We start from the raw sequence: 23,798 nt of genomic DNA on the forward strand, positions 1-23,798 counted from the left end.
CGATACCTTTAAGTAAAAGACGAAGAATAGGAAGTTAATGACGGTGTATATAGAGACCAAACGGCTCCAGCCACGCGCATCTACGGATGCGACATAATGTGTTGGCGGATGGATAAGCCATCCAGTTAGCGAGTCGATAAGAACTAGGATAATCAACAAGCAACTCTGAATAGCCTTGCCTTGCATATTCCAGGTGCCTGTTCCATGTTACTGACAACCCAGCTTCTTACTACCCGAAGCCCGCCAAGTGGGGTTCCAGAGCGCACATGCAATTGAGGTCTTGAACGCTCGTAGCGGCCGACGACGGTGGAGGGCATTCTGACGCAGAGGAGAAATTGCAGGGAGAATTCACGTCTCACACAAACTACCCCAGAGGAGCGGGCAGTGAAACGAGTCTATTCGATATCGACTTCGAGAACCCCCCAAACGTCAATCATCAAAACGACCTCGGGTTCTGTCAAAGACTTTGTCCGCCGTTAGTAGCGGGCGTATCACAGCTCGCCGGGCATGTTCAGCATCAATTGACGGATATTCTCTTGCTCTTCAGCTAAACTCGCACAGCGCATCATCGCCGCGTCTCACATGACCACCCACACATATCGTCGGCCCGTTCCCAATCCAACCCTACCGCGCTACTTGACTCCCGTTTGGTTCAAGGCGACTGGCATGGACCCAAGCGCTCCAATCATTCTCTACACCGTCACATCTCACCATCCCGACTTGCCGGGCATCCCAACACCGACACGCGAGTCGCCCCGCAAGCTTAAACACACCCCGGAGAATTTAAGTTTTGACGTCCGTCGGCTCCCAGCAGCATGTCCAAGGGGGTGAAGGGGTGAAGGGGGAGCGTTCCGAAGTTGTAGACGAACGTCCCTGCTTGTCCGGAGGCTGGCTCATGATCCCCCTCCTCAACTGCCATGGCCAGGCCGCGTCGTGGTGCTATCGTGCACCGCCCGCGGTACCGCACCCCGCTCCGGTAAGGGACGCCGCTAATCCCACCAATCCCCCGCCCCCTCCGATATTGCGGTCTTGGATCTTGGCCCATGGCCCCCGGGCATGCCGTGACCCACCCACGAACGACGTCGTGCCTTGTCGCCCGCTGCGAAAGCAACCCTGCGTTGGGGTTCCCTTCGGCACTACAATCGGCGGCAAAGCTCCTGGGGAGCATGCCAATCCGACTCTACAGAGCCCAGGTCAGGCTCGAATCCGAAATTGCAAAGGACTCTCTCTCTCTGCGCGTGTATGGGTGACGGGAGTTGTCCGGCTGGGTCGCTTACACCGAACCGACTGGCTGGCTTCGCATAAACACGCCCAGCTTGCAATGGCGCCGCGCCGGAGGACATCATCACACCACGCCGAGTCTCCCGTGGCATGGCCCACGACGAAACACTCTGCCCCAAAAATGGATAAAGACCACCGGCTCCCCCCTCTGCCCTCCTCTTGATGGCTCCTCCCTCGCCCCTGACCACAGGCCCTCCTCCCATTGCAAACCCAACAGGCTCCCCGCCAAGTCCACCGCCACCATGCGCCTCCCACGCATCCTCTCGTCGCTGACCGCCCTGCTCTCCCTCTCCGCGGCGCCCCTCGTCTCGGCCTTCACGAACCCCATCCGCCGCCCCGGCGGCTCTGACCCTTTCCTGACCTACTCGGGCGACGGCTACTACTACCTCCTGTCGACGACCTGGTCCACCGTAGAGATCGCGCGGTCGACGACCATCGAGGGCCTCAAGACGGCCACCAAGAAGGTCGTGTACTCGTCGTCGGACTCGTCGCGGTGCTGCAATGTCTGGGCGCCCGAGGTGCACTGGCTCGGGAACCGGTGGTACATCTACTTTACGGCTGGCGGGAGCGCGAATCTCGATCTGCAGCGCATGCACGTGCTGAGGGGTAGGTCCATCCCCCCACCCCTTTCTTGACGGACAAGAGAAGGAGAAGCACAGCCGATACTGACTGACTGACCGCGAACCGCAGGCGGCACCACCCCCTGGGACTCGTACACCTACGTCGGGCGCATCGGGCCCGACGAGTGGGCCATCGACGCGTCCGTCCTCCGCACGCCGCAGTACGGCGAGTACCTCATGTACTCGTGCTTCCACGGCGCCGCCTACCAGTCCATCTGCATCCAGAAGCTCAACACGGACTACGTCACCACCTCGGGCTCCGTCTACCTCATCTCCCAGCCCACGCAGTCGTGGGAGAAGGTCTCGCACCCGGTCAACGAGGGGCCCGCGGCGCTCTACTTCGGCGGCAAGACGTACATCGCCTACTCGGCGTCGTACTGCTGGTCCGCGAGCTACTGCCTCGGCCTGCTGACGTGGGACGGCTCCAAGGTGCCCACCGACGCGTCGGCGTGGACAAAGGGCAGCGGCTGCGTGCTGACGAGCGGCAACGGGCACTACGGCACGGGGCACAACAGCTTCTTCACGAGCCCCGCGGGGGACCAGACGTGGATCGCGTACCACGCCACGTCCAACTCGGCCGGCGCGTGCGACGACAGCCGGTACACCATGGTGCAGCTGCTGGGCACGCACAGCAACGGGGCGCCCAACTTTGGGACGCCGGTCGCCTTTACCCACGTTTACAGCGAGCCGCACGCCTGAGAGCGAGGCTGGCGTCGGGCGGTGAGAAGGGGCGACGTTGTCCCGGCAGTCATGGTTAGTTTGGTGGGTGAATCACCGAACGAGACGGGAGAGAATTGGCGAGAGGAGGTCAAAAGGAGGGAGCGAAGCAAGGAGGGCGACACGAGAACTCTACACCGGGGTTGGAACGAGGGGAGTAAGGTTTCTTGTATATACTTTCTACTGGGCCTTGACACGCTCGCCTGGCTTCTGTCGCCGAGCGTGTCCAAGGCTTGGGTGGCTGTCTGGAAGCAATCGCAGACGGCTCGTATTTATATCTTGTGCATACCCACGGCCCCGTTTGCTGTGTGCTTTGATTCGCAAATTACGACCCCAAAGAGGAGCCCGGCGGCGGTCTTTTCCCTACAACTGCTACCTGAGTCTGTCGAGGACTACTCCTCGAGACTGTTGCTCCCAAATAAGACATTTTACATGCTACAGGCGATTAGGATCGTTTCAATTCTTACAGCCTCCTCCAAGGAGTAAAATATAAGAAAATTGCATAGCGGGTGTGTATTGAAGCATTTCCTTGTTCACCCGCCCTCTCATCATGGACGAGTGGGCATAGCAAAGGGCGCCCGCCTTCCACTCAGATATCCACCAGGCGATCTGAGCCTAGAAGAGTGCATCCTGCACGGAAAGCTCGCCAGCGTCGACTATAAGCACAAAAAGCTTGCGGTTCAGAAACGACCGAGGACACTAGTGCGACGTATGTCAAGTACGGGCGGCGGAGGTGGAGGGACATCAACCTCTCGACGATATCAGCAGCCGGCCAAAGTCTATGTAGGAGGGCAATTCTGGCCATGCATACTAATGACGTCTGCGCAGGTCATGAACAATACCGGTACCAAGAAGAAGGCAAAAAAAAAGTTTAAATGGGAAAACCCCAAACGTGCACCCGTCCAACATTAACTCCAGCCCATTCCGTCCATCCACCGCTCGCCCCGAGGTCCCGGCATTCTGGGTTTCCCTACTTTTCGCGAAATCTGGACCGTGCGGGCAGGCGGCAAACCCCCGGCCCCATCCGCGCCGCCAACCGGGCCAATCCACTCCAGACTTGCAAGGGGGGGCGTGGGAGTGGCAATCCGAGCCCCCCGTCAATGACATTTTTCGATCCCGTACCTTTCCCGATCGCCGAGGCTCTCTTTTTCGCCGCATCACCACAACCCTCGTCCTTCCGCCGCCTTTTCCCTCCCGTCGCAACGCTCGCCTCACACGACCGGCCTACGACCCACGACCTGAAACTGCAGACCTGCTCAACGCCGACACCTCGACTGCACGAACCCCCCTCTCACAGCAACCGCAGAGAGAAAGCTCGCCAAGCAGAAAAAGAGGGCACCTAGCAAAAAAAACAACATCAAGAAGACCGAAGAGCAAGAAAAGAAAGGAAACCGAGAAAATGTCCCGCCTCCTCCGCCTCCGCCCCCTCCTCAACCTCGCGGCGCCGGCCCGCGCATCCTCGACCTTCTCCCGCGGGCCCGCCCCTCCCCGCCTGCCCCCCGACCAGCAGGCCGAGTTCGAGCGCCTCCAGCGCCAGGCCTCCGTGTCGAGCGCCTTCCAGCACCTCGTCGACGAGCCCGCCCCCTCCGCCGCGACGCCCGCGACCTCGACGCCGCGGCACGCCACGACGCCCGCCGCGTCCGATGCCGCCGCGAACGCCACCGTCGCCTCCGGAGAGTCCCAGCAGGCGCCCGCGACCCCCACAATCGCCGCCTCGGACGAGGAGACGATGCACCCCAACTACGTCCGCGGCGCGCCCCCCGAGTTCGAGGGCGACGTCAACCCGCGCACCGGCGAGGTCGGCGGGCCCAAGAGGGAGCCGCTCCGCTGGGGCTCCGGCGGCGACTGGAGCTACAACGGCCGCGTGACCGACTTTTGAAAGAAAAAGCCTCCGCCGCCTCCGCCGCCGTCGGCTTCCTCTGATGCGAAAGAAACCAAACGAAAAAAAGAAAAGAAGAAAAGGAATAAAATACAAAATAAACGAAATGAAGATCCACCGCCCAGTCGTTGGACAGAAGGAGCATAAATGCGGTCGGGGCATTGTTGTCCTTTGTGTGTGAGGCTCCTGGGGGACGGACGGGATTGTGGCTTTCGACCGGCAAAGCGTGGAACCTGGTGCGACGCTGTATAACAAACGTCTCTCCCGTTGGGGAGGAAGACTCTAACTGGGGGAGGGCACGTGTATCATAATTCAGAATGTACAGTAAAACTTGGGCACGAATCACAAGGTAAACAGCTGTTTAAGAGGATCCCAAACCATGTACTCAAAAGTATTGGGTATTATAACCGTCGCTACTCCTACAACACTACACCGAATTTAATCATCCGCTGCCCTCTTCTTCCATACGTCGTCTGCAAGACCAGCTCCCATACGTCACGCCGATGGAGCCTCTGCGCTTTTCGCACTCCCATCGACATCCATCTTGTCTCCCTTGCCCGGCGACACACCGTTGGTGGTGGCGGCCCCGTTCGTCGTCCGGGCCGCATCCTGAGTCTCGTCGGCAGGTCTGTTCTCCTTGTCGCCCTCGCTCGGCGCCCTCTCTTCCTTGTCTGCATCGTTCTCGCGCCCCTCCTCTCTCTTCCACCAGTTGCCAGAGACGATTTCGCCCCTAATCTTATCCAGGCGCTGCTTTTCTCGCTCAAACTCGGCCCCGTTGAGGCCTCGGCTGGCCGCGTTCATCTCGCCCATCGCCTTGCGCATCCGCTCTCGTCGACCCTTGCCCCGGAGCCGGTTCTGCGTCCCGGCGCCGTTCGTCACCCAGCGAATGCTCGTAATCATGAAGCTGATGCCGTCGTGGACTGACTTGCGGCCGTTGTACCGCCCGCCGTACTCGCGTGACTGAAGACCGAAACGGGTCGTGCTACTGTACTTTTCCAGCCGCGGAAGAATCACTAGGCTGACGTGCATGTCGCGGTCGGCTGGCACGCTGACGGGCCCCGTCTTGGGAGGCTTGTCCAGATATGTGGCCGAGTTCGCTTCGAGCCTGGCCTTCCCTTCCCTCTCCTTTTCCTTGCGTCTCCTATTCGCCGGAATCTCCTTGTCCGGGGCGGACAGGCCGCGGTCGAGGTCCAACATGTCGACGTCTACGTCGTCGCCCCATTCTCCCCGTATCCACCCTCCGTGTATGCAGGCGGCGATGACATCGGAGTCGTCCGTGTATACATCAGTACCCCACAACGCCCTTCGGGCCGTGATTTCTTCCCGGGCTGCCGGGGTGAGGTACACCTTCGGCACCTTGACCGTCAGTGTGCAGTTCTCCTTGTCCTTGATCATGTCCCAAGGTAGTGGGGTTGGGGTCGAGGCGAAACCGCGGCCCGACGGAACATTGGGTATTTGCCTCGCTGGCTTCAACTTTGGTTCGTAGAGTACGTCGCCCAGGTGAGTTCGAGGCAGGTTCGTAACCGACTCGAGGACGGCCTTGGAGGTCACAATCGTCTTCGGCTTGGGAGGGATGACGTTGGTCGGGCTTTGCACGGCCTGCTTCGCGGGCGCCTCCTTCACGTGATTGTGTTGGTGCGTTGAACGAGGCACGTGGTGGTGGTGAGCGGCGGGCAGGTCTTTCGCAGGCCCGGTCGGTGATGGAACAGGGGTGCTTCCCTTGACGTTCTTGAAAGGCGTGATGCCAATAGGGGGAGGAGGATTGGCTTGATCGGCGCCGTGGTGGTGGTGATGGTGGTGGTGGCTGTCGCTGTTAGCCGCGGAAGACGTACTGACGGGAACCGGGACGTACTGGTGATGGTGGTGCTGGTGAGTCTTTGGGCGCTTGGCCCGGCCAACTGGCGTAAGTCGGCCCGAGTTCTCCTCGTCCCCCTTCGCATCCTCTTCCTTCAGCTTTCTCCTTCTGCCCTTTGCCCCTTCGCGCGGAGGCTTCGGCGCCACATCCGTCCCGGAATCATGCGCAGCGCTGTCGGTTTCGTCGCGTCGTGCAAGACTTGCGTTCGTGTATGGCAGCTGGGCTCCCGTCGTGACCGGGCTGGCCACGCCGATACCCGTGACTCCGCTCCCAATTCCGGAAAACATGCGACCAAACTCGCTCTTGATGCCGGGCTCTCCCGCAGGGCCTGGTAGCTGTGGCTGTGCTCCTTGCACAGCTTGCGGCAGCGGCGACACCCGCCCTTTGCGGTTGATCTCCTGGACCGCCAGCAGATTCCTTTGGCCATTGTTCGGGTGCTCTTCGGCAGGCCGGTTCCGAGGCGAGTCGTAAGCAGGGCCGCCGTGCGCCGTGTTGTACGCAACGGACGGCGGCGCTGGCCCTTCTTCGACGGGTCGGCGGTGCGGCGGAGGTGGTTGCGCTTGGGGATGGAGGTGGTTGATCCGCTGTCGCTCGGGGGAATCGAACGGCTGTTGCTGTGGCTGTCCAGGCTGGCCGGCGGAGGGCTGTTGTTGAGGATGGTTGGCGGGGGGGTACCGGTCCGTTGGGGGCTGCTGCTGGTATTGAGGCGCGGGAGCGGGATGGCTTTGGTTTGGGTAGTTGGGCGCCGAGGTTGGGGGGAAATCGTGGTGTCGAGGGTGGAGGCCGGCAGGATCGTACGGGACCCGGGACTGATCGAAGGGCTGTCTGGGCGGCCACGGCCCTTGCTCGCGGGGTTCAGGTGGACGACTGAACGGAGGGGGCTGCCCCCGTTGCACCTCCTGGGGTCGGTACTCGCCCTGGTGGGCTGGGTGTCCTCGTCCTCCATCGCCGCCAGAGTACGCACGCTCTCTACGCTCCCGTTCTCTAAACTCGATCTCTTCCCGGCGCTCCCTTTCGGCGCGATATCGATCGTCAAAGGTCATCGGTTTCAAACCAGGCCTTTCCGGGTTGTATTCCATCGAACCCCTAGGTATCTCCTCGCGCCGCTGGTACATCTCTTCGGGCCCGTTGTTCCGGCCCATTTCGACGGGCCTTTGAGGTGGGTTTGGGTACGACTTTGGCTGGCTCGTCGGTCTCGGGGGAGGGCCAGGAGGCATCCGACTCGACTCTCTGCCGTCCTGCGCGGAGGGACCCCGCTGGTGGTATCCTTGCTGCGGCGTGCCGTATCGCTGCATCTCTGGTGTCGTCGAATAAGCGCCTTGCGGCGAAGCGGCGGCGCTGCCTCTAGGGTCGTATGGGCGAGCGTGTTCTGGGGTCTGGGGTCTCCTGAACGGTTGGTACTCGGACGAGGCAGAATGCATCCTCGGGGAGGCCTGCATTGTCGGCGCGAACGTCGGCCCAGAGGTCGCAGAGGTCGCAGGGGGGTGGTAATGCGATGGGGGCGGCTGCGAGTCCCTCGGCACCGGCGGCGGTCCTCCCAGCATTGATGATATAGACATCGAACTGCCCGTGCTTCCCGTCCTAGATATGGAGCCCAACGAGGGCAGCTCGCGGCCGCCCGGGAAGGAAGTCGGGTGGCCGACCGAGAGAGGCGGAGCTCTTGGCGCCGGCAAGCCATAGTGGCCCATTTGATGCGACGGCGGCTGCTGGTTCCCGGGCTGGGGAGGCGAGGCCGGGGGAGGCATGTTGCGATTCAGAGGCGGGCCGGGAGGTAGCGAGGATGCACTCGGGTGTCTCGAGTGCCCAGAGGGAGGGGGAGGGCCGGAGTTGGACTCTTGCGGGTACGGCCTCGGCCCCGAGGAATAGTAGTGGTTGTCGGACGAGCGTCGCTGGTGTTCGGCATAGGCAGGGTTCGATGGCGGCGGGTGTGATACGGGCGGAAAGGGAGACTGGTTCGGTGTCGAGTTTGATGTCGTGTTCGAGGACGGAGGGAAAGGAGAGCGACTGTACTGCGACGCAGCATTGCGCGAAAAGGGCAGCTGTGGCGGCTGTCTTGGATCCATCACGCCGAGTTTTTAGCTCAAAAGCCCACAGGGTGGATTGCACATAGGTAGGGAAGTGCGTCAGCGAGACGGCGACTGGGGTGCGTTGGATGCGATGGCAAGCAGAGTCGTGCCTTGAAGACGCGCTGGATGGGCGATGATATCGTCGGATGGCGGGCGGAGGAGGGTGAGCAAGACAGGCGATGCGAGGTAAGGCAGGTAGGTAGGTAAGTGGATGAGAAGGGTCGGGAAGCAGAGGAAGATCGCGACACACTGTTGTGTTACACGGACGCAGAATTATTTTGGATTCCCCTGGTCGGATCCTGTTTCGGTGGAGCTGGGCTAGCCGGCTGCTGGCATTGAACAGCTTGTGCTTGTGCTCACTCACTCTCGGTTTTTTTTTCCTTGGCCCTCCTCTTTCTCGCTCGCCTGGGGGTGGACAAGGGTCCCGGTCTGGTGTGGTGGCCCTGGGTGGTCTTGGTGACTTGGTGGCTGCGTGACCTTGGGGCCGCTGATGGCAAATGGGCGCAAATCAGCCGGAACGCGACAGGGATGCCGGGGGAGGTTCGTTCGCGCTAGTGAGACAGGTGGTCCCCGTTGATGGGAAACGATGATGTCGATGCGCCGCGGCCCAGGGTGGGTGGGTTGTGTTGGAAAGTCTCTGGCCTCGCCTTTTTTTTTTTTTTTTTTTTTTTTTGTGCTGATGTTGGGCCCGAAAGAAGCTCAAGGGTTGTTATGTGTTTCGACCCCTGCTACTTTCGACGAAAGAAAGAATTTATCCAAGGGGTCCTGATCACGTCAAGGCCGAGTCTGTTCTTTACCCCCCCTCCCGAGTCGAACGAAGTTGCAGGGCACAGGCTGCAAAGGTGTCGTGCCGCGCGATGAACGCAGAGCCCGGAGACAGGGCCGAACGGCGTGGAGAGCAACAGGGAAGAGAGTACCTACCTACGAGGGGAGATCAGGCGCAAGGGGACAAAGAGGCGGAAGAGGCGATCGAGGGGACCCTAAGCTTATGCAGGAAGTGGCGGACCGCAGAGTGTTAGTGCGTGTCCGTTGGCAAATAGTGCCGCCGTCAAGCGTCTATCTGATGGAGGAATGCGTGTGGAGAAGATGTCACCCAGGGACGAAGTGCAAGGCATACAATGATGGGTAGATGTGACACGAATTTTTTTAAAAGCAACAGCGGGTATGCAACCGTAAGTTATCTGGCCACTACTGGGGACGATAATAGAGGAGGAGGAGAAGGAAAAGGAGGAGGAGGAGGGAGGGGCGGAGGAGAGGAAGCAAACAGATGCAGAATGCAGGACGCAAAAGCAGGAAAACTAGCGGTGGGAGGAGGGTGGGATGTTTGATGGCGGGATGGCAGATGGCAGGCGGGAGTGGTCCAAATCCAGGGCGAGGGGCTCAGACGAGTCGCGAAGATGCGGGAAGGGCTGCCTCTGCTTGCTTCTGTCTAGCTGTTTTGTGCACGTCTTTGTCTGTCTGACGAAAAAGTTGGAGGGTGAGTGACTTTTTTGGTGTGGCATCGGGAAGCCAAGGTTCATGTACCATGCCATGTACCATGTCATCGTGCGGAGTAGCATCAGCAGCGACTGGGGCATTTGGACGGGAAGAGGAATGGACGAGGCACAGGTTGGGGTAAGGCAACAATATCAAGGTGGCGTGTCTACGGTTGCGTGTCTTGGGTGTCTCTGCTTGTAGGTAGCGAGCGCATTGCGGGAAAGGAATCAATCCCTCGACATCTGGCGGCGCAAAACACGACGGGACACAATGGAATACAACGCGGCACGGTGACAATACGGGTGCGGTGGGGGAGACGGCCGCCTACCTCCTGCATAATTGGATGACGGTGGTGATGATGACTTGCTTGGTATGATGGGTGGTGTGGTATTGTGTTGGTTGTGGTGAAGAGTATCCGTAAGTGTGTGTGTGTATTTGATGGCCGTCCACCCTGGCCCTGACCCTGTCTGATCTTGTCGTTTGATGCTGACGCCCCCGATAAGACGGACGGCAAATACACAAATAGTCGTGGTTCCTAGTTTGTTGGTAGTGGAGGGAGGTTTATTTTATTTTTTATTTTTATTTTTATTCTTATTTTAATCCAAATGTCTAGCCGCGCCTTTTCATTTCGTCGGCGTGTTTGGAGGACCTGATGGCGGCCGCCACCACTCCGATTTCCTCGTGGACGACTGGCAGATGCACGAGCGAGCACGAGGGTGTTTCGTGTCACTCTGCTGAAGAAGAGGCAAACACTACATATTAATGTATTATGTAGTGTGTGTATGTATGTATGCCTGTCTGCCGGGCTGCACGACACGGGCTGATGCTGCCGCTGCCGCACCCTGAAGAGCCAGGCAATCTTTTACACTAGTCATGGCGGCGGCGGGTAACGATGATGATGATGATAATGATAACGATAATGACGATGACGGCGGCGAAGGTAATGGCGCCGGTCGTGGTTTTTCTTGCTGCTATTTTGAGGGAGGAGTGCGGCGGAAACTCCTGTCTGTCTCTCCGCGGTCAGTTACACAGAGAAGAATCAACAACACCCGTGTGTTGGAACGCCCTGTCCTGCGAAGGCGCTTTCGCAGTGACAGTGACACAAAAAGAAAAGACACAAGACCAGACGAGGGACCAGGAAGCGGGCGGTACGTACCCTGCTGCGCCTTTCCTCTTCTGGTGTGTACCACCCCACCTCTGCTCTGGACCTGTCGAGCGTCCCCAGACGACGCTGGCCAATGGCGAGGCTTGAAATGACCGGATCGCCCATTGTGTTTCTGTGCCTGCGGAGCCCGCCCTGAAGAGCTCACTCACAGCGCATGGGCCGGGACCTAGCTCTGGACCTGACCCGGCCCTGGACCCGGTCTAGGAAGGGGGAAGGGGGAAGCTTTCTCCCATTGGGATTGGTAGGACGGACGCTTGCACTCTCCAGACACCTGCTGGTGCTCTGAAGCTATGGGCCGGCCGGCTCCTGCTTTCCCTTCCTTCCTCCCTCCTCCTCCTCCCATCTCCTCCTATCTCCTCCCTCCCTCCATCCCCCCCCTTCCTTCTCATGTTGGGGCGTCTGCGTCTGCTGCGTCTGCGCCTGCTGCGTCGGCGTTAGGCTGTCCAGGGGTCGTATTTTGTCACACAGGGTTTGGGTCCCAACCACCCAACCTCTCCTTCCCCGTCCATGGATCACCGCTGGCCACACCGGGCTGAGAGGGAAAGCGGGGAGAGGACAGCAGACAGACAGGCAAGGCAGGTGCAAGTGCAGGTGCAGATGCGCAGACCCTGCCTGCTCTGGGCGCGGTATCCGTACGGACACACACAATGCGACTGCTACTACTGCTGCTGTTGATGCTGCTACTATGCGCGGTAGTATCTGCAAACATGCCCGACTTCAACAGTTAGTTTCCATGACTTGTTTGTCTCGATGCAATCAGTGGACGCATTGCTTCCTCTCTGCCGCCCCGTCTGTCTCATTTGACTCCCGATCCAAGGAGGAGAAGGGTGGGGAACAGAGAGGAGAACCCCCGTGCCTCAGCGCCCCCAACGTCGTCACTCACATCAAAACAATGTCGGAAGGTACATGGTAGTGGTAGGCCGAGGCAATCACGGCTTTACCGTCTCCCCTTCCGTACGTACTGCTGCTATGTATGTGTGCACATCGTAATTAGTATTGCCTTTCCTCACCTCAGACACATCCTCAAGAGGCAAGTGCATCTGCAGTATACCTATTATCTGCTGGTAGCGGGGCCCAGCCAGCTCGTAGCAATAACAACAACAAACTCCCCCCCTCCCGCCCAAAAGAAAAGAGAATGGAACGAGGGACGCAAGACACTGCTCCCCGTCTCTCTCCGTGCCATTGGAAGGTCTCCACACTCAAACGTCCCTTCCCTGCTTCCCACACCACCCCTGCAACCATACCATGACCCGCTCGAGGTACTCCGTCCTGCAGTGTACATATCCGTACAACACTACTCTGTAGTACTCCAGTCTCCGTTCGCGCTTTCCACAACACATGAAAAAAGCTCTTCCCGTCGGGCGGGTGGGTAGTCGTGCCTGTCGTGCCTGTCGTGCCTGCCCAGTTGCCAGTTTCTGATTACCTCATTATTCCATCAAGCCCTGCCAGCCCGAAAGCTTCTCGACCAACTCCACTCTGCTGTTGCCGACAATCGGCCTAGAGCCCACTCATTGGATCCGGGAGCCTTCGCGAATGCCATGTGTTGAGTGGTGAACAATTCCCGAAAATATCATCGTCCCACATCCACTGCTCGGGACATCATCGTCCGTCGAGCGCCGAACCGCAAGCCCGCGGCACCATCCCACACTTATGAATCTCGCTCTCTTGGATGTCCTGCATCCATGCGTTCAGCAACAATACAGCCACATAGGAACATCGCAGTTCGAGTCCGGCCCGCAGCAAATACAGGGTACCTACATGGCCCCCGGCACCCAGAGGGCGGTGAACAGGCACAAGGACGATGGGCTTGCACGATATCCTTCACCGATGGCACATCCCGACAGCAACCATGAGGGCGGGGGGATACGGATCCAGTGGCCCGAGTCCACTCCCCTCTCCACGACCAAATTGAAAAAGAAAAAAAGGGAAAAAAGAGAAGCAAGGGATCTCTCTACAAGACAGGGTCTCGCAATTGCCCATGACCGTAACATGGGCGGCTATCGACGGTTGCTGGCTCGCCAGATTGCGATATCGAATCTGTAATCGAGGAGCACGCCTCTCTCCCTCTGCCTCCGTCAAGCAATTGTTCGTCATCACGCTGCCGTTTTTCGCCCCATACCTTATCCTTGTATCACATCTCCAATTCAGGATAACGACCTTTGTTCTGCTGATAATGGTTGGCCGAATCGTCTCATGGGATCGACCACTCCCACTGGCCTGCCGCATGCTACATCCATCCGGCTCATCACTCAACCACCACGTCTTTCCTCTACCAATCGCGGCGCATCCCACCTTTCGACATGCAGCCTCTTGATTGACAGCTCAACGCAGCATGCCGGTATTGACGGGGGGGTGGACCGCTTGGTGGCTGCAACCACTTGCGCTCGCTGCCCCCATACACTGCGGTCGCACCTCTCACCAAAGACAGAGAACACACCACCCGCCCCCGGGGTAGTCAGCTTGGCCATGATTACAGCCATGTCTAAGTGACTTCTGCAGCACATGCTTTTCTTCGTTCCCTATGTCCTGTATCGACACTCTCGTTGGTCAATGATGAGTCTGTCGACCCCCACAGCCATGCTCCGCATCAAAGGAAACGACATTTGACAACCACAGAAACGCCTAGATCCATCGCAGAAACCTCCATCTCAAGATGTCCCAGCCCTTCCGTCGTGAGATCATGATACTGATGTCCACCACACGAACGCCTTGTTGCCCCTGTCACCAAGAGCCTGAACCTCGCCTCTCCACATCAAATCCAGAAGCAAGGCGTTGACAATCTCTCGTTATCCAACAACGCTCTAGGGCCGCTTGTAAAAGCGCCCATTCCTTTCTGAGGAAGATAACATGCCAAAATATGGAACTCTTGATCTCAGAACGAAAAAACGGGGGTTCAGTGGAATCAACACCAAGGCCGCCGTCGCCAGGTTTTCCGCGGTAAGACTTCTATGAAAGCAAAGCCCGGGGGAAAAAGTGGCTGATACAAAGATAGCCATATTCGACAATCAATAGTCCGGTCCCTTTTTGCGACTGACATGCCATGATGTTCTGCTCCCAAGCTCGAGCGTGGCCCCATCATGTGTGACACGGCCTGGGCCCTGGTCTGTGATTAGCGCATGGCATCGCCCGAGCAAGTTTCCGATGAACAGACCTTGGCTTCCACCAAAGCTTCGCTCATAACCGGTAGGTCTGTAAGGTGCTGTCGAGGAGCATTACAAACGTCCAGATCGAGATGTCTCAAACGCCATCTGAACCCTAGTGACTTTTGTTCATGGCTGACACCAATGAGGAGCTGCCATCTACTTGCCGGTACCTTGAAGCGGCAAATCGGGTGCATTGTGACTGTTTGGAGAAAGCACACACTGGTCGAAGAGCACGTTGGACCAGCGCTATTGCTATATGTGCGTGTCGGTGTTCCATTGGGCAGGCTTCAGTAATGCGCTTATGGCTTGAGCATTGAGGCCCGCGCAAAGAATGGGTGACCAGCTCTGAGGACGTCTTCAACTACCACGACTACTATGGTATGGTTCATATCGCCCGCTTATAGATGGACGATCTGGCAGCCCTTGCGTTCTGTTATTCTGACTAGATAATGGAATCCATCCGGTTGAGGATGAAGGTTCCATGTCAGAACCACCACTTTGAGTTCCATGCACGAACTCGACCCAGATATGGCCAGTGTGCCATCGTTCTAAAGCCAACATGGTGCCCAAGTGTTGTGACTGCGGCAGTGCATACTGGCCTAGCTTACGATCGATGTGCGAAACATCTTTGAATTTGTTTCACACCTTGGTAGCACCGCCAACCCCCCGTATGAAATCGACAGCTGGATCTATAGCACGAACCGAGCTCGTTTGGCCGCAAACAGACATCAACGCTTCGAGAACTGTTCATCTCTGAGCTAAGGTGAAAGTGGTCACACTACCCCACTCAAAAATAAGGTGTTGGGACCTACGCCCACACACCACCACCAATGTTCAGACATCATCTCTAATACTTGGCCTGATTTAGCAACTCTATTGGTTTCAATAGCTTCATCTGTGTCATATTAGTAATCGGAAAAAGGCATGAAATGAGGTGAGGGGCTGTCTGGAGTTGTAGCTTACAAGATGGTGGCATGCTCATCCTCGAGACAACTACGTTGAAGACGCGCAGTTATTTCCGCGCCATAGACGAACAGCTTACCAGATCGGTTCTGCAGAGCTATAGAAGCCGTTTCTGGCCCTATTCGGTCTTCGGCCGGCTTCAGCCTCTCACACATCGATGTTCGGGTGTCTGCCACCCCGATGTCACAGCGGGGGACGTGCGGCCTTGAGGTTGAGTTTGCATCAGGACAGCCATGCACCCCTGACAAGGTCAAGCATTTCCCAAGTTCCGACGTTTCGTACATTGAACTAAGTGAATTGTTTTAAAAACAGATAGTAAGCCCACTGAGGGATACGTTCCTGTGTTGCTCTCCCGCTCCGCTACCTTATCGGCATACCGTGCCGACTAACGATTAGCCGATCCGACCGAAAGGAGTAAAGGGCACATTGTTGCGCCAACGACATATGTACCGATAGGATGCCGAAGGGCTCGAGGCAGTATCACGGAAAGACGAAGAACGGGTGCCGGCAGTGCAAGAAGCGCCGCGTCAAGGTAAGGATTACACCTGGCAGCGCAGCTCGGAGCTCATTCCCACAACCGGGGATGGACTGGCAGATGGCATGTAGACGTTCCGCTTGTTTGGGTTCTGCGTCCACCTAGCCAGGATCACCAGTAATGGAACAAGACATGGCCGCCTCATAATTCTGCATAAGACCTCATAACTCAGTGCGAATGATGCTAACTGGGCTGAGCTATAGTGCGACTGCGTGGGCCCGGTTTGCGCCAACTGTCGCCGTCGTCAGGAACACTGCAGCTACCTTGGTCTCCTCGCTGATGCCCTCAACCGCGATAATGGCGGAGACAAAACCACCGATACCTTGACAATGGTCCGCCGTGCCGCAACTGTCGCGGCGCATGCGTCCTCTCGAGATGCTCTCGGCGCCTCATTGCCAGCTGAAAGGCTCCGTGCCGACGAGGCTGAACTCAAGCACCACTTCCTGAACCAGGCATGGCTCACATTATCATTGCAAAATGACCCTCGCAAGTGTGACGTATGGTCACGCTGGGTGCCCCAGTTGGCTTCCCGCAACGTCTTCATTCATCAAAGTATGCTCTCTATTGCGGCGCTTCACCTATGCTACCTCGACCCGCCCGATGCGAAACGATACTATTCAATGGCTTGTCAGCACGCCATCCAGGCAAGCAACTACTTCAGACTCGCCGTTCCTCAGGTTACGGAAGAGAACTGGCTTGCAACGTTCGTGTTTTCCATGTGCAACGGCATTTTCGGTTACTACCGACCTTTCGCAGACGAGAAAATCATGGGCCAAGCCGTGTTTTTCGAACCAGCCAAAGCTCTTACCGTAATGCGAGTGGCGGCCAGGTTTTCTGACACGGTCACGCCGCATGTTTTCAAGAGTCCGATCCGCGACAAGCTGGCCCAAGTCGACGCGAGGGAATGGCGCGACAGCAACGACGTGCTACTGCGACCCTCCTTAAACAAAATTGCCAGGCTTGTGGAATTCCTGTCTTCCGGGCCCGAAGTGACTGGCATTCAGTTTGAGGATACAAACACATATTTTGGGGCACTCCAGGCGCTAAAGTCATGGGTTACAACGCTGCCCGGTCGCCCCAGGATATGGAAGCACTTCATTATCTGGCCGTCGTTGGTGACGGAGCAGTACCTTTCCCTTTTAAGGCTCAAGGAGCCCGTCGCGCTGATTATATTTGTCCTCTGGATTGAGGTCATGTTCCTTGCGCCCCGGAGATGGTATCTCATGCCTTGGTACGACCGCGGGTATACCAGTGCCTTGGCCGAGCTCAGCAAGCAGGCTGACACACCAGCCCATCGCTTCTGGGAGACATTGGCCGACGATGTTCAATCTGATACCACAGGTGAGGAATCTGAAGGAAGCCTAGGGTACCCGTCAACACCATCGGATGTAAAGAGCGAGGATGGAGGGAGAAGAGGCGGTGTGCTACTCTTGTCAACCGGAGAGGAGTTTGGACGCGACAAGTGCGATAATGCCACGCTCTTCTAGTGTCTGGGAATGGCATCGAATCCAAGGCGATGGAGCTGCACATGACGCACATCCTGGTTCGAAACCGGTATAATCCGCGGTTGCAGTACTCGTCACTGTGGGCATTCGCGCATATGTTCACTGCCGGAACCATGTGGCTACTACAGCTCTTCTTTATCTGATGCAATGTTAGCAACCCGTTGAAAGCCCGAGCTATCAGCAACACAGAATCGCATACAAAAAAGTATCGAGTTTCTGGTCCGGTCTTTACATCAAATCAAGGACGCCAATCCTACCATACCGCAGAAGATCATGGACATCAAAGTTGACATGGAAACGAGCACAGAGAAACTGCCGACCATGGTGTTTCCCATACAGCATCGTGCGGCTAATTTGCTTCGGACCCTCAGACCATGCATGCACCTCAGGGAGCATACGGGCAAATAAACCTTTGGCTTATGTTGAAAATACTAGTTTGAGCACTAGTGCAATATAATAACATGGATATCTTGTGCCTCAAGAGACCTTATTCAATTATGAGCAAATACTTTTGATTAATTCAATACATACATTGCAATGGTTTGGAGAGATTTAAACTAGCTCCCTTCACCCCTCAATTGCCTGACACATGCTTGCTTCCTTGGTTATCAAACCAATGGCAATATTCACATGGTAAACTTGATGAAGCTTGGGTGACGCCCGCTGCAGACGCATATTAGTCAATCCCACGCAGATTACACGTCGATCGGCCAGCCAATACCAACTCCGCGCTTGTTCAGCCATCCTTCATGAGAGCAGGATTCGTCAGTGGTCCATACCAAGAGAGTTCGTGATTCGTCAAGGGTGCCGAAACCCTTGGATGGCATGTGTCACCCCATTACGATCGGTGCGCGATTTTGCCTCCGGGGGTCACGCCAGACCCCATTTACGGTAATCCCGCCAACTCCGCGCGAAGCCCGTGTTCTGCCGCTGCGGAGAGCGGCATGCAGGCGGGAGGTTTCGTCCGGGTCTCGACGGTTAGCAGAAACCTTCCATGTTGTACCCCCCCTTGCCGGCGCAGTCAGCCAGCCAGCCTCTCTGATAGAATGCGGTAGCTTTTATCAGTCGGACCACGAGCTTGGTTTCATAACGCTCTCATTCCCAGTGGTCGGTGAGCCGGGAATTCGTCACTTTTCGTCAGCAGAATCATGTGTTGGCGGCAGCGTACGGTGCGGGGCTTGTTCTCCGGGGGGTTTGACGATCCCGGCGGCCAGGAGGGCGGGTGACATCGGCTTTCGGGAACGGCTCCACGGCACACACTCTCTCAGCAGCAACCCCCACCCTGCAGCGGTGGTTCTCGAGGCGAGATGTGAAGTGCAGCTGGTGTTGCATACATAGCGACATGGTCCATCCCACCTCAATACCTAGCCAAGAAGCGGCGAAAAGGTCCATCGCCGCCCGAGTGTGATGCCTTCCTACCCCGCAGCAGATAATGTAAGGTTTTCCTCTCGGCGCGGCCCTAATCAGATGTCTATTTAAGCCCAGGAATCCTCCCTCTGTGCAGAGATCTTGTTCGACAATTTCTCTACACACTCACAACAACCGCTTCCAACAAACTATACAAACAGTAGGCCCCAAATCCAAGTTGAGAGAACGTATAGAGACTGACACCGCCACAGGAGGCCTCATCTGAGCCACAGACCACTTTCCAGAGTATGTGACTCTCTTGAGCAATGCATGAGCCGGTGCCCGCCCGATGCAGACGTCGCTGCCATCCCATTCCCATGGATGACCAGCGGCCGACGCGGACGGCGGGCTGAGATTATACGGCCTCGAACTTGATCTGGGTAATACCAGCGAAAGGATCATGCACCCTAACACAAGCAGATACCGCACCCTTTCCGACAAGAGAAGTCTCTCGAAGGAGACAAAAAGAGACAAAAAGCAAAAATGGCTCCTCCCGCCGCAATCTCCCCCGTGAGCAATTACGCCGTGCCCTACACCGCCGGTAAGATGAAGCCTGCCGTCGCCGCCCCCGAGCAGCCCACCGCCACCAAGGTGGACGAGCTGTTCGGCAAGTGGGACACCTTCAAGTTCGCGCCGATCCGCGAGAGCCAGGTCTCGCGCGCCATGACGCGTCGATACTTTGCGGACCTCGACTCGTACGCCGAGTCGGACATCGTCATCGTCGGCGCGGGCTCGTGCGGCCTCAGCACGGCCTACACCCTGGCCAAGGCCCGGCCGGACCTGAAGATCGCCATCGTCGAGGCCGGCGTCGCGCCCGGCGGCGGGGCCTGGCTGGGCGGGCAGCTGTTCTCGGCCATGGTGATGCGCAAGCCGGCCGACGTGTTCCTCGACGAGATCGGCGTCGGCTACGAGGACGAGGGCGACTTCGTCGTCGTCAAGCACGCCGCGCTCTTCACCAGCACGGTGCTGAGCAAGGTGCTGCAGTTCCCCAACGTCAAGCTCTTCAACGCCACCACCGTGGAGGACCTCATCACCCGCAAGACCGAGGACGGCGGGCTGAGGGTCGCCGGCGTCGTGACCAACTGGACGCTCGTCTCGATGCACCACGACGACCAGTCGTGCATGGACCCCAACACCATCAACGCCCCGCTCGTCATCTCCACGACGGGCCACGACGGCCCGTTCGGCGCCTTCTGCGTCAAGAGGCTCGTGAGCATGAAGCAGATTGAGCAGCTCGGCGGCATGAGGGGGCTGGACATGCAGACTGCCGAGGACGCCATCGTCAAGGGCACCAGGGAGATTGTGCCCGGGCTGATTGTGGGCGGCATGGAGCTGTCCGAGGTCGACGGTGCCAACCGCATGGGTAAGACCACCACCTCCACTCCCAATCCTCATAGCTGGGGTGAGAGAGATAGATTGGGTTTGCTGACGTGGTGTTAAAGGTCCGACGTTCGGTGCCATGGCCCTTTCGGGAGTCAAGGCTGCCGAGGAGGCTCTGGCTGTCATCGACGCCCGCAAGAAGTTGAACGACCTCTAGGGTTGCTTGGTTCGAGGTGCTTTCTCGGTGAAGTTTCATTGTCAGGGGACATGTGTCGAAGGCAACGCTCTTTTACAAGGTAAGATTTTGGCGATGCAGGAATGGATAGCACATCAGGTCTCGAAGAATGAATAAAGCAGACTGTCTCTACCACAATACATATTTCTACTCTCCTTAACATTGCCTGATGAATAATCACCTCGAGGATCGCTTTGTCTGACGCGCCGACTGAGCTCACAGATCAGTATCAAGCGGGGCGGTTGCGAAGGCTGCAACGGTATAACAGTATGTGGCGCTGAGTTCATGTTTGTGCCGTTTTCCCAAACGCCGTCGTTTCCACACAGCAGCCATGATCGATCCAAAGTGTATTTAAGTTTGAGCGTTGGGGAAGTCCGTTTACTTTTGCAATCTGAACCCCGGGAGGACGTGAGATTGCGGAAGCAATACGAAAAACAACACATGTAAGCTGTTATCAACACAAATATATCTAGTGGCTTTATCGATTAAAGAGTTGAAAACAGCAACAAACAGCAAATCCAACCCCCAGACATAATGGAAACCTGTGCCGAGAAAATTGTACAAGGCGCTAGATTGGCGTTCTTTGACAGTTGACACAAGGGTTGTCAGTCGGCTCAATGAACGCCAGGAATCTTGTAAAACCAGGTCCTCCCAAGAGCCCCTAAATAAATCTAGTTGTCTAGTACACGCCTGAAACCATAGTCATCAACATTCTGTTTAATGGCAAAGTTACGTTGCTTGCCGAGTGATAACAGTGCAGAACAAGAGCTGTTTGCCGAAGTCAGTCAATTACACTCTTGACAGAGGATGGATATCTCTAGAGTGATGAGTCTGATCTAGGAGACCAAAGGAATGTCTCCTGTTCCAGAAAGAAGATCATACTTGTGTTGTATATGGTGAATTCATCACTTCCCCTGCCCCAGCTTTGATATTCCGACGTTGACGCATATCCTACCTATCCTGGATCTTCAGGCAACTCACCCGATGCAACATTCAGTTACAGTCGGTTCCATGGTAACGGAGAAGAGACATGCGGTTTTGTGTCGCCGAGAAAGAGAGTTGCTGTTCAAGCCTGTACTACGTCCTCCCAGAAGTTTCACAGGGCCCGCCCCACGCCGTGTGCAACGTTGTAGGCATGGAAACTCGGAATACGACGTACACAGACGAGAATTACCCAAAATCATCCGCCCAGAGGATATTCGCGATATCCATGATCTCGCAGTGATCACTTGGTGAAGTGGACCACACAGAACCAGCATCTTCTCATACCTGCCTTCAGACAATTGTGTTCGACTATAGCAGCCGCGCCTTGTCTAACATGCCCTGAATCTCATCTTATGATTTGATTAGACAGCAAAGTATATAATGGACACCATTCCCGGCCAATGCCCTCACGGGGTTCAAGGAGGGGCGTGCCTATCTTTGCAACGGTACGAGTAATGAAACTCGTCCCATTATTGGGGGAAACACCTTCACATCTGCCTTTCGATTCAGACGGAAAACGGATTTTGTACTCGATGAGTTTCCGGTGCAAGTTAAAGAAAACTGCAGAGCAAGTTGTCTTTCTTCTCCATGAGATATTGTCGAGCGACTCCAACCAGCTCTCGGCTCCTCCTTATTGATTCGGCAGGGTCAAAGGATCGTTACTGGAACGGCATTTTGTTTAGTTTTGTGAAGTGCAAAATTATGAAATGTCTCATTTACTTATTGAGAAGGAAACACGTCGAGTTGAGTAATCTTGGCGATGACCAGCCTCTTCATTACTCAGTGCAACGAAAGGCGTTGGCAGACCTGGAACACCACAAAGCCCCAACACGTGGTCAAAACCCAGCCATCGGTTAGCATTGTTTTCTTCTGATTGGACTTTGGAAGTGCTCGTGACAGCCGCGATTTCCCCCGCTCGATACAGTTGAAAGAAGCGGGAGCGCTACAACATGCGCGTCTGTACTAGTGTCTGAGTTGATCACGCCCATGCACCCTTTATGGTTCGATCGCAAATCAATCATCCAATCACTCTTCCCCGAGTTTTCCTCCATGTGGTGTTGCATTTCTGGAACACGCCGGGGTTTGCTGGGATTCTTCGCTTCTGTTGATCGTACTGGAAGTTGCGGCGTCTGTAACCCTGTAGTTGTCACAATCAAAGTCGGGGTCCCCGAGTGCACCACAACCTGTGATCCATTTCTTTAACTGGACGCAAAGTCCTCTTCCAGGGTTCTTGGCAAGATGGCTGGACGGCGGACCCGGACGTTTTGGGCTATGATGTAATAGTCTCGAGGTAGGCCGTCGAACATGTCACCACACAGACCCGCTACGGCAGACCATATCCGTCACACCACCACGGCCCCTTCTCCACGGACATCCGTGTGATAAAACACCCATTGACACTGCTGTCACCCTGGAGGACGATTGAAACAAAAATTCACAATTAGATAAATATTCTAAACCTCTTTTTAGCTCTCCGCGATCGCATCTCTTCACGAACCAGCTTATCATCTTCGTCATCTCACGTACCTTGGTTACGAGTCATGTTCCTCTCAAACAAAGCGCCCGCGGTGCCTCTTCCCCGCTTCCAAACCAACACGCCGCTGGACTCGACATTCAATGAAGACATCCGCGACACGCATCTCATCTATGACTACGACGCCGAAGATGCGGAGGGCAACCCGGAAAAGTGGCGCTACGAGATGTGGTTCTTCTCAGAAGACCGCATCGTCTACGCCATCCACGGTGGGCCGATGTCCGGCCGCGTAAACTACCAAACCGCCACGTACCAGTGCATCCGTCCCGGCGAGCTGTGGCAAGTCAACTGGCTGGAGGAGACAGGGACCGTCTGTTCGCTGGTGTACGACATCCCGAAGCAAAAGATCTCGACTCTCATCTCATTCTCGAGGGGCCACTGGGAGAACCCTCAAGCAGCGCATGGTGACAAACGCAATCCCGGGGATTTTGCAAGGTGGAGGGTGCTGTCAAGATTTGGCAACCAGAGTGATAGGTTTATGTTGTCTGAGCAGGCCTCTATTGTTGAAAATTTCAAGGGCAAAGGGAATCTTGTGCCGATTAAGGAGGGCGCGTTGACTTTTTAGATCCTACGATTCGGTTTGCTACCGAAGGCGACAAGTGGTAATAGCACCCACCTGCCTTTGTATGATATCAATGAAAAGTCGTCAAAATTATTCATGAATCTCTACTCAGATTTTTACTCGGTGAATGGGTTTACTGCAAACATGCCATAGGCATCAGAGATCTCGATATATACAGAAGACGAGGGTTGGTGAGTTGACAAGTCACTATTGTAGCCTGTCACGTTAATGGATCGCCTCCAGCACTATCAAGCTACTTCAATCTTAGTCATGTACTGGTTTGAAGTCGAAGCAGGTGAAAACAGCGTGACCAAGGCCCATACTGAGCGTGGAACGGCAGCTGAAGCAACAGCAACAAGTGCGGCGACAACGGCTATACCTCTTATCTTGAATACCAGAAATAGCAACACTTTGGGAAGCTATTGCAGCAGAGTTGACAGAATGGAGCGCTAGGCTGTTTAAAGCGAATAGTGAATTAAACCCCGGAAAAATTGTGTTGCCCCAGATGACAACACTGGCCCCTACGCACACTTTAGATGGCAGCTTATCGT

General features: G+C 56.3%; 6 protein-coding genes across 6 annotated transcripts; 5 read left to right on the forward strand and 1 right to left on the reverse strand.

Moving 5' to 3' along the window:
* Nucleotides 1–1,523: 1,523 nt before the first annotated feature.
* Nucleotides 1,524–2,600, forward strand: EsH8_VI_001188 (glycoside hydrolase family 43 protein; the record flags this gene model as incomplete). The annotated part of the gene is made up of 2 exons (XM_083272441.1): nucleotides 1,524–1,887; nucleotides 1,972–2,600. The coding sequence occupies 2 exons, from the start codon at nucleotides 1,524–1,526 to the stop codon at nucleotides 2,598–2,600; spliced, it is 993 nt and encodes a 330-aa protein (XP_083127615.1).
* Nucleotides 2,601–4,017: 1,417 nt separating this feature from the next.
* EsH8_VI_001189 (succinate dehydrogenase assembly factor 4) lies at nucleotides 4,018–4,497 on the forward strand (the record flags this gene model as incomplete). Its single annotated transcript, XM_083272442.1, has 1 exon — nucleotides 4,018–4,497. The coding sequence occupies one exon, from the start codon at nucleotides 4,018–4,020 to the stop codon at nucleotides 4,495–4,497; it is 480 nt and encodes a 159-aa protein (XP_083127616.1).
* A 495-nt stretch (nucleotides 4,498–4,992) lies between these two features.
* On the reverse strand, nucleotides 4,993–8,415 carry EsH8_VI_001190 (histone deacetylation protein Rxt3-domain-containing protein; the record flags this gene model as incomplete). Its single annotated transcript, XM_083272443.1, has 1 exon — nucleotides 4,993–8,415. The coding sequence occupies one exon, from the start codon at nucleotides 8,413–8,415 to the stop codon at nucleotides 4,993–4,995; it is 3,423 nt and encodes a 1,140-aa protein (XP_083127617.1).
* A 7,207-nt stretch (nucleotides 8,416–15,622) lies between these two features.
* EsH8_VI_001191 (Zn(II)2Cys6 transcription factor domain-containing protein) lies at nucleotides 15,623–17,187 on the forward strand (the record flags this gene model as incomplete). Its single annotated transcript, XM_083272444.1, has 2 exons — nucleotides 15,623–15,697; nucleotides 15,904–17,187. The coding sequence occupies 2 exons, from the start codon at nucleotides 15,623–15,625 to the stop codon at nucleotides 17,185–17,187; spliced, it is 1,359 nt and encodes a 452-aa protein (XP_083127618.1).
* A 1,908-nt stretch (nucleotides 17,188–19,095) lies between these two features.
* Nucleotides 19,096–20,149, forward strand: EsH8_VI_001192 (thiamine thiazole synthase; the record flags this gene model as incomplete). The annotated part of the gene is made up of 2 exons (XM_083272445.1): nucleotides 19,096–19,975; nucleotides 20,055–20,149. 2 exons carry the CDS (start codon nucleotides 19,096–19,098, stop codon nucleotides 20,147–20,149), a joined length of 975 nt encoding a protein of 324 aa, XP_083127619.1.
* A 2,543-nt stretch (nucleotides 20,150–22,692) lies between these two features.
* Nucleotides 22,693–23,250, forward strand: EsH8_VI_001193 (Calycin-like protein; the record flags this gene model as incomplete). The annotated part of the gene is made up of 1 exon (XM_083272446.1): nucleotides 22,693–23,250. One exon carries the CDS (start codon nucleotides 22,693–22,695, stop codon nucleotides 23,248–23,250), a length of 558 nt encoding a protein of 185 aa, XP_083127620.1.
* Between the last annotated feature and the right edge of the window lie 548 nt (nucleotides 23,251–23,798).

This window comes from Colletotrichum jinshuiense, chromosome 6 (genome assembly GCF_051148585.1).
Source record: "Colletotrichum jinshuiense chromosome 6, complete sequence".
Lineage (NCBI taxonomy): Eukaryota > Fungi > Ascomycota > Sordariomycetes > Glomerellales > Glomerellaceae > Colletotrichum > Colletotrichum jinshuiense.